This window comes from Triticum dicoccoides, chromosome 5A (genome assembly GCF_002162155.2).
Source record: "Triticum dicoccoides isolate Atlit2015 ecotype Zavitan chromosome 5A, WEW_v2.0, whole genome shotgun sequence".
Lineage (NCBI taxonomy): Eukaryota > Viridiplantae > Streptophyta > Magnoliopsida > Poales > Poaceae > Triticum > Triticum dicoccoides.
In genome coordinates, this window is record NC_041388.1 from 603,453,325 (window position 1) to 603,462,712 (window position 9,388).

The following is a 9,388-nucleotide window of genomic DNA, read 5'->3' on the forward strand; positions in this document are numbered from 1 at the left end:
CCGCCGGGAGGGAAGGGGGAGGGTGGCACGGGGTCGTGGTGAAGCGCGCATGGGGCCAAATCCGTCCCGCAACCACCTTCATGGGGTCTGGCGTAGCTTCGCCGGCCGGCCCTCCGTTGACGGCGATGTAGGGGAGGGCTGCGGAGGTGACCTCTAGCGGCGGCTAGGGTTCCCCGCGTCGCCAGAGGAGGGCCTTCCTACGAATTTTCTCCAGATCCCACCCGGTTCCATCAAGCTGTGCATAAAGGTGTGTAACGGTTAGATTTTTAGTTATGACTATATATACCCCACCCACACCACCTACTCTTAGGGAGAGCAACCAGGACAAAACTACCACTTACCATATCCATTTTCTGAGAGAGAACCACCAGCATTTGTGTTGAAATTAAGGGGATTCCACTCCAACCTTTGATCCATGATTTCTAGCCCCCTCAAGTTGCTTTCCACTCCAATCCTTCTCCTACAACCATGCCAAATCCGCCAGAGAGTTATTGAGTGTTGAGAAGACTATCTTTTAAAGCACAAGAGCAAGGAGTTCATTATCAACAATATCTATTACCTTTTGGAGAGCGGTGTCTCCTAGACTGGTTGTGTGTCACTTGGGAGCCTCCAAATCTTGTGGAGTTGAACCAAAAAGTTTGTAAGGGCAAGGAGATTCCCTACTTCATGAAGATCTGCCCCGAGTGAGACTAGTCCTTCGTGGACGAAAGCCATGTTGACATAGACAAGGTTACTTCTTAGTGGACCCTTTGTGGGTGGAGCCCTCCGTGGACTCGCGCACCCCTTATCCTCCGTTTGTTGAAGTCTCCATCAAGGTGGATGTACGATAGCACCACCTATCGAAATCACACCAAAAATCATCGTGTCTTCATTGCGTTTGATCTTCCGATCTTTACCTCCCTTTACTTTCTTGCATTTGCATGTTGTCCTTTATCTGCTACCTATACTCTAGATATGCATGTGTAGAAAGTATTGGTTGTCATTTAACTTGTGCTAAAATCTGCCTAAATTCCATGAAACTTAAAGTTGCTACTTTGCCTAAGTGTCTATTCACCCCCCTATAGACTTATCTTCTCGGTCCCTCAACAATGTGTGTGTTGAGCAAAGGGAGGGGCTCCTTGTCGCAGCGGCTAGGGTCCCCCCCCCCCCGATGCCCACGGGGGCGTTGTGGGGCCGGGAGACTCGAGTTGATTTTCTTCTTATCCCTTACGGTGGGCATTGCTCCCCAATTATTAGTGTTATTAATTGATATGGACATGTTGTCTTTGCTTGTACCCTTTGGCTCGGGTGTGCACCCAGCTGCCCTAGGGTTTCTTGTGCCTCCAGTCGGCGGCGCTGTCGATCTACCTTGTCTACTGTGGTCTTAGGGTCATGGCGGCGTAGTGGATCCCGACTCTTGTCGGGGGGAGGGCTCAGTTTTTAAAGTTCTTTTGAGTTTCATTAGGGTTTGTTTCGTGTTTGGAGAGACGAGGCAGCGGCGGCTCTTTGAAGATGGAATAAGATTCACCCCGCCTAGCCCCCGTCCCGATGGTGTTCTAGTATCATTGGAGGGCGCGTGGAGGTTTGTCTCCGGCGTATCTTGCGGGATTCGCTCGGAGTATGTCTTCGGTGGATCCAGTGGATCCGGTCTTCGTTTGTCTGTGTTGGCGTGTCTACAAGTTGGATCATTCTGATCTACGCTTCTCTTCGTCAGCGGTGGTTGCTATTCTGGTGCGTTGGTCCTATGAGGCCGTAGCATGACGACTTCCTTACTGTTTACTAGAACAAGGTATACCCGACTCCGATGAGGGAGTGATGATGACGGCGGCACACCTTCGGCTCGCTCCAGTGCTAATAGTCCTTGGTAGATGGTCTACGGATCTGGATGTATTTTTTTTACTTTGAGTGTTCTTTATACTACCTTGACAGTTGTCGAATTGATTGGAAGTTTTCTCCGCAAAAATAATAATTGATATGGACATGTTGCTTTCATCTTATCTACCTATATTATATGTCTACTATGCATCGAACTATTTTTCGTTTGATCATCTTGTTTATTATTTTTCTTCATGATTTATTTACCAGTAGAAGATTGCTCAAATATTCAACACTTACCAGTGTTGTCCCTGTTTTTTTGTCTGCGATCCATATTCAGACAAAACTGGGCAGCATTAATTCTGATAGAAAAAATGACCAAACTCCTACCGGGACAAAATTGGCAGTGTTCTTGGTGACTGCAGTTAATCATGGAAGGCGTGGAGCTTCTGGACGGTCAGCCTCGCAGCGAGAGTACCCCTGCCCGTCGGCTCGCCATCGTTTCGCTGGAGGAGACGAGAGAGGCAGGACCGGTGCCTCTGCCATCTTTTTCACAAGCCTCCACATGGCCTGTCCAAGTCAATCCATGATTGATCCCGCAGCGCATGACTAACAATCACACATACACACAAACACAAAGCCCTGAGTAAGCACTCACGTTACTATTCCTACCACCACTAGCTACTCCTACTAGTCACAAGCCAGTGAGTGATACCACCGTCATCTCATCTCATGTCCTTTGCAGAAAATAATTGAGGGAGAGCAGAGAAGGAAGGCCCCAAGGGCGCCATAGGTCGGCACTGGGCAGACAGACATGCCCGCGGGCCGCGAATGGGGCTTGGAATCTTGCTCCCCAGCGTCAAGCGTCACATGGATTAGACAACATGCTTAGCAGCGGCAGTACCAGTACTACTCCCACTACAGTATGCTTTGCCTTTTGCACTGCCGCACACTGTGTTGTGCGTTGCGTTGCATGGATCTTGGTGAGATCCGGGAAGATGCATGTGTGTTCTGTGCATGCAGAGCTGAGATGAGATGGATCGGTGTCCGGTTCTTTCTTTCTATCAAATCCATCAATTTTTATCAGTCTCGCTCGCCAGCCCCAAGGTCGCCTGCCCAGCGCTGCTCCGCTGTTGCCCCGCTCCTAGGCCGTCGCGCCACGCCGCTCGCGCCTTCTTTATTGCGAGGTCAAAAGACAGGCGAATCCCATGTCCTTTTGCGCGCGCCAAGGTCCACGATCACGATGCATGCCCATTTTAATACCAAGGTCCTGCCTAATCACCACGTTAATCTGCTCCTGAACTCGTACACTCAGTATTAAGCCACTAGCTGTTTACTAGCAGTATAGGAGTATAAGAAAACATTCATGGTGAGAAGTCAGAGCTTCACTCAGCAACTACACCCAACCTGCAGCTACCGGAAAATATTTTACGAGAGGGAGGGGAGAAAACATGTCGGAAGCGAAGGTCTTGACTCAGAAAACCATACTGGCGTCCTTTGAGAAAACAGACGATATCACAATTACCAACACCAGAAGCATGTCTGAGACTGTCTGCATTGCTTTAAAGCGGCCAGCCAAAGCACCAAAGCTAGCTAGGTAAACGTTGCCATGCATGCATGCAAACTCAGCCAGCGACCGCTACCCCTCCATTTCAAAATATAGTGTGTCCCGAGGTCAAACTTTGACCATAAATTTAACGAACGAGACCGATTGCGGCGGGAGAAAAAGTTACATTATTAAAAACTTCTTTCGAATACGAATTCACTGATATTACTTTTGCTTCCGTCGCAATCGGTCTTGATAGTTAAATTTACGGTCAAAGTTAAAACACGAGGATAGAGGAAGCATTACATTGTGGAATGAAGGGAGTACATTACGGCGTGGGTTCGTGCGTCCCCGTGCCAGTCAGTGCTACTACGTGCGCCTGGCCTAGAACAATCCTTTTTTTTTTTGGAGGAACCGGCAGGAGCACTGCCTTTTCATATAAGAGGAACAATCCTTTTACGCTGTGAAGGCTGTGACGAAGAAGCGTGAAGAGCGAAGGCCCAGAGGAGAGAGGCCAGAGGGAAGGCGACGCGGGAAGAGATCAAAAGAGAAAGGCTAAGGGAGAAAAGCCAAGCGAGAGGAAGAAGCGAAAGAAAGAAAGTGAAAGTGTCTGGAAAAGACTGTTAAAAAAAGTGGGAAAAGCTCAGAAACAAAAGCGGCAAGGCGAAACCAGAGATTCCTGTATATGCTACGCACGGCCGAACCTGATAAAGAAATTTCAGCAAAGGGAAAAAAAGGGGAGAAAGATTGAGATAAAGAGCAAAAGGAACGAAAGGGACGAGAACTCCGAGCTTCCAGCCATCTTTTCGCCGGAAAGATGGCCGGGTTACGGGATGAATTTAACGAGATTCGTCAGGATCCAGGGACGCTACGCCTACGTTGTGTACGTAGAGTGCGTACGTGGGCGCTCGGGCTTTGGATTCGGACGCTTTCCTTTTGGTTTGGGTCCGTCGTAGTGGAACTTGATAGATACTCCTACTACCACTACGTTGACACTTTCTTCCTCGAAGAAAGAAAAGCTACTACTACTACTACGTTGACACAGCGCGATGTGAAAAAGTGGCGGGACACACACACGGTATGGGAGGACGAACGCATTGGATTCGACGGCGGCCCGCCCTCTTTTCCTCTCATCTGCTTGCCGGAAAAGAAAACCCCACGAAATATTGTCCGGGAAAAACGTCGTACGTACTATCATCAGGTGCAGCCGTGCCTCGCCGTGGTACAGTACAGCACAGCCTCACCGTCCCTACCAGTACTACGACTATCACAACGTCCACTGTTCACGTCCCTGGTGAACCGTAGCAAGTAGACCCATCCACAGTCACAGTGGAAGCAACGTGCTACTGTAATTTCTACCTTAACAACACTGCACTCTTTCCATTCTCCAGCAGCGAGCTCTGGCCGTGCGGCCGAAAAGCTCCTGTAAACGTTCGGCGCTGGCCCTGGCCGGGCCAGCCGGGCCAGCCGGGGCCAGGAGGCACGTACAGGCACAGGGGCTTAAATGCAGCGCCAGATGGTAAATGCGTCGACGTCTCGGCCCATGGGGAGCCTACCGACGGACGAAAGAAGCGATGCACTGGCAGCCGCACTTTCGCGGCGTATGTTGGGCAGCGAGATGCATCAGATCGGATGCGTGCCTCAGTAGGTAGGTACGCCGAATAATTGCTCCCGACGGACGGTACCGTGGGGGTTTGGCCGTTTATGAGAAATTTCACTCGAGTTCATGAGAAGCGGTTTAGTTTCCAGATGTACGAGTTCAAGAAAAGACGATGCAGCCAACAGGATTTTTAATGACCTCTACTTGAAACGACGATTCTGCAAGCCACCTTTCCCTGAACAACATTGCTCAAGACATTTCGCTTCTCTGTGTACCGCTGCACTGGTACTGGCTATGGACCCTGAACAACTGCTGTTTCTACGCCAGCATCATCTACAGGGCACTAGATTCAGAAGCTCATCTTCCCTCCTTCGCGAGAGGCTTCACCTTGCGCCGATGGCCGAAGCTGTTGACCAGATCCTTGCGGGCGCACACCGGGAACAGGTGGACGCCGGGGAGCCTGAGGCGCCGCAGCACGTAGGGGAAGCTCAGCTGATCCCGGGACGTGAACCTCACCACCTCGTTGAACCAGAGGCACATGAAGAGGTTCGTCGAGGGGGCGTGATCCCTCACAATGGCCGAAGCTTCTGCCAGAGCTGTAAATAAAAAAGGCAAACGAATGAATGAGAACCACACTTATTATCCGGGTTCAGAGGGCCGGACCACTGGCAGCAAAGGCCTCAAGGACGACGAACATGTATGATTTGGGGCGAAACATTGTGTTTACTACTGCTTGGAGCGTGCTTCTGGTTCTTCTACGTAGCCCACATGTGGGCTAAAAATGGCGTGTCCTGTATCACTTGGATGAGGTGCAGAAAGCCGGAAAGGAGCCATAGCTTTTATGCTCAACGCATGCAACTGGCCAGCCTTTATAGCTCATGCCTTTTGCACAATCACAGCTGCGCAGGTAGTAAACACCAAGCATGGTTATCTAGAGTACTACGACATGATGTATTTTTATTTCTTTCACTACGTGTCTGGCCCAGCACCCTAAGGCCCATGCCCTGCTCTGCAAATACGACATTGATGTCTGCTCTCGTTTAAGCTCATCCTGCTGACTTTTCCTATGAGGTGAATGAATGGCCAGGGCCAGCCATCTATGTTGCACACTACGCGGGGCATAACGTGAGAGCCAGCCAGCCAGGTAGTAGTGATATTGATGTGCAATCTAGAGAAACAAAACTATGCAAGGCATGATAAGAACGGTGAAAGCGAACAATGGCAAGCAAGTCAGGATTACAAGCTAACCTTTCTTCCTGTTGAATCGTTTGTCATCTGGAATGCCATCTTGTCGGTACTGATCCAACTGTATTTTAACTTCTTCTGGGGTTGCTTTGTGTTTCCTAACAATCGCGTTACCCTCGTCATACAAGCTGCTCCGAGCTCCATGTTCCGATAATGCCAAGGAAGAGTTTGAGCGCCACAGAAGGGCCTCAATGACTCCTAGTGGATCTCTCCGGAACTGGGATTTCGAATCCACCCAAATCGAGTATCTTGCCATAGGAAAAAGGCGATGGCTTATCAGCTGAAGACAATAGAACAGCAAAATGGAAGTCAGCTTCTGACGGAAAGGATTCACCCTACACAGGCATCATATGCACTGATCATAGAATGTACTCCCTCTGTAAAAACGATCTTATATTAGTTTACAGAGGGAGTATGTAATATCTGTTCTTGAAAAAATAGAATGTAATATCTGCAAGACAATCTCCTCCTAGCTCTGTTGTCCATAGAGTACAACAAGATGAATACTGGAAACACAATGTTGAGGCTTCTACTAACACTTTTTATCTCATCAAGACAATGAAGGCACAGGGTTTTCAGATGGTACCTTGGGAATTTTGCCATTCAGCCGTTGATCTGTGAAAGGAAGGTCTCTCACAAGAATGATCCTCCAAAGGCCAATCCTGAGATCTTCACCAATCTTCTTACCTTCCTCATGTTGAGCTGAGAGAGTGACTTCATCCCAGAATGCAACATAGCATACCTAGCAAAACAACAAGTATCAGCAGATAGGCAGGAAAGAAGCTCAAGACATCAACACACAATGCAAGATAAATACTAAACCTTTTTGACAGATACTTCTGTCATCCCTATAGGCTGGTGAAGGTCATCCCCTCCACCAAACGCACAAGTGGCCACAACAACTCTGCAAGATCTCATGTAATCTTTATCTACATCAGAAACTCTGAACCCTCCATTTTCACTGTAGAAGCCACAGTGAACCGCTGTAGTTTCCTTTGGCTGCAGCATTAGTAGAATTAAAAAAAGTGAGGATGGCAGCTAACACAGAATTTTCCGCAGTTTAGCATTTTGATTTTTGACAATGTTTATCATGTACTCCCTCTGTCCCATAATGTAAGACGTCTTTTGACTCTAGTGTAGTGTCAAAAAACGTCTTACATTATGGGACGGAGGGAGTAGTATCTACTATCTGCACATATGGTATTCTTATACACATACTAAACAGGAACACACATATTTCATAGAGCAACTCCAATATCTTACATAATTTTCAAAAACTTCATGAAATATAGAGCCTGAACAAAACCTTGAAACTCTCTTCTCTTTCAGCAAGGGTCTGATATCCCGTGAATGAATTAAATCGCGAATTCGTCATATGGGATGAAATGTTATCTTCAAGATGGGGCAGACTGGACCTGTACACAACTTCCTTGACTGGCAGATTTTGTTCAGGGGGTTCACGAAGTTCCAGGTTTTGAAGCATCTCAGTATCGAGCATCTTCAGGCATGCTGTCAATATAACACCGAATTCATCAGGAAGCACATGTCATAATGATTTACACTGATATTTGATCTAAGAAATAATCACACTGTTACTCTAGAAGTCGAAAAGATAGAAAAAGAAACAAAATAGCATAGTATACCAGAAGAAGTCAAAAGAATCAATATCAAAGATGGGCTAGAACCTTACATGTGCTAAACAAAAGAGAGTTAGTAGCTAACATTTCCTATTACTCAGTACATGGATAACTTTCACAAGAGTAATTTAGCACATCAGAATAAGCCACATATAACACGCTGTACAATTGCATTAAGGCTGAAGGATAAATCGGCACCTCACTTTGAGTTTGAATAACCTTAAGTCCCTAACATTCATACAAACGATTTTGGGCAACTTGCATTATTGAACGCCCATACCAGCCGCTAAAATAGATCCTCTGAGTAGCATTGAAAGTAAGCAGTAAACAGGGGAAACTACAATCAACAGATCAGATTGCATCATACAGATCAGAAAATAAATAGATCGCTCAATAATAGGGATATAAACCTACAGCACAGCTAAGCAGGTCACTGGGTCAGCTCATATACTGCGGTATCACCTCCATCACCACAATACAGACTAACTGAACAAGTCATTATAATATAGCCAGACCTACAGATCGCCAAATTAAAATAACAAATAACAGGATTAAACTAAGACGCAGTTCTATCCACGCCAATTTAGGGTTTAGCTATCAGGGGCGAGCTTACACTTCCGGGCGCGGTCGACGCGGCTGAGGTTGCCGGCGGCCTGCGCCGGAGGCGGCGGCGGGGGCGAGGAGGACGAGTAGAACGGGGAGAGGCGGTAGTACTCATAGGCGAATAGGGAGACGGCGAGGGCGGCGAGGAGGAGCGGGCCGCCCAGCCGCGCGGCGCGGCGGAGGAAGCGGCGGTGGGCCGAGACCGGGTGGCGGTTGCGCTTGCGGCGCACGCGGACGCGCACCTTCCCGGAGGCCTCGTCGTCGTCGGAGACCGAGATGGAGATGCCTTGGATCAGCGACGACGAGGACGACATGGGTGGACGGACGGAGCTGGGGACGACGAGGAGAGAGGGTTCGGCTTCCGTGGTGGGCTCGGTTAGGCCGCGCGTGCCGGAATCGTGATGGGCCTCGTTCGGCTCGGTCGGTGTGTGGTGGACTGCTCTGTTTCTCTCTGCAGTCCCTGTCCCGCTCCAGCAGAATTGCCACACCAGTCAACATCTATTTCTACTTTTTTGATTGAAATCAAAACCACAATTCAATTAAATGAGAGAAATTTCGATTTTAACATTTGAAGTTCTGCAGTCCAACCAGATACGAAGAGGCGACATATTTGTTCACATTTCAAATCTCCATCAGAAAAACAGAGTATCACTCTACAAATTGCCACGGGAACATGTACATTATGTTGATAGCTTTTCGAATGACCTCATATACGCTCCGAAAATACCAGGTCCCCACCTACACAAGCAAATTGTTGATAAAACTCCAAAATAGCTTTTTCTTTTGACTCAATCCTCTTCTTCTCTTTAGCATTCGGGAAAGACAAGAAAATTTCAGGGTAAGAAACATTATCTAGAATTTCTCTTAGATTCGAACCCATAGCTGACGATAGAACTAGAATAGATATCTTTTGTTTTCTACTCACGCGAGCCCATATCCTTTCTTTTTTATCAATTGCTAATT

The 9,388-nt window shown here is 47.9% G+C and overlaps 1 protein-coding gene across 1 annotated transcript; it reads right to left on the bottom strand.

Annotated features, from left to right (window-relative positions):
- Nucleotides 1-5,058: 5,058 nt before the first annotated feature.
- LOC119303288 lies at nt 5,059-8,829 on the bottom strand. The gene is made up of 6 exons (XM_037580403.1): nt 8,436-8,829; nt 7,492-7,694; nt 7,008-7,184; nt 6,772-6,927; nt 6,189-6,465; nt 5,059-5,536 (listed from the first exon to the last, which is right to left on the bottom strand). Exons 1-6 carry the CDS (start codon nt 8,737-8,739, stop codon nt 5,298-5,300), a joined length of 1,356 nt encoding a protein of 451 aa, XP_037436300.1. The 5' UTR covers nt 8,740-8,829; the 3' UTR covers nt 5,059-5,297.
- Between the last annotated feature and the right edge of the window lie 559 nt (nt 8,830-9,388).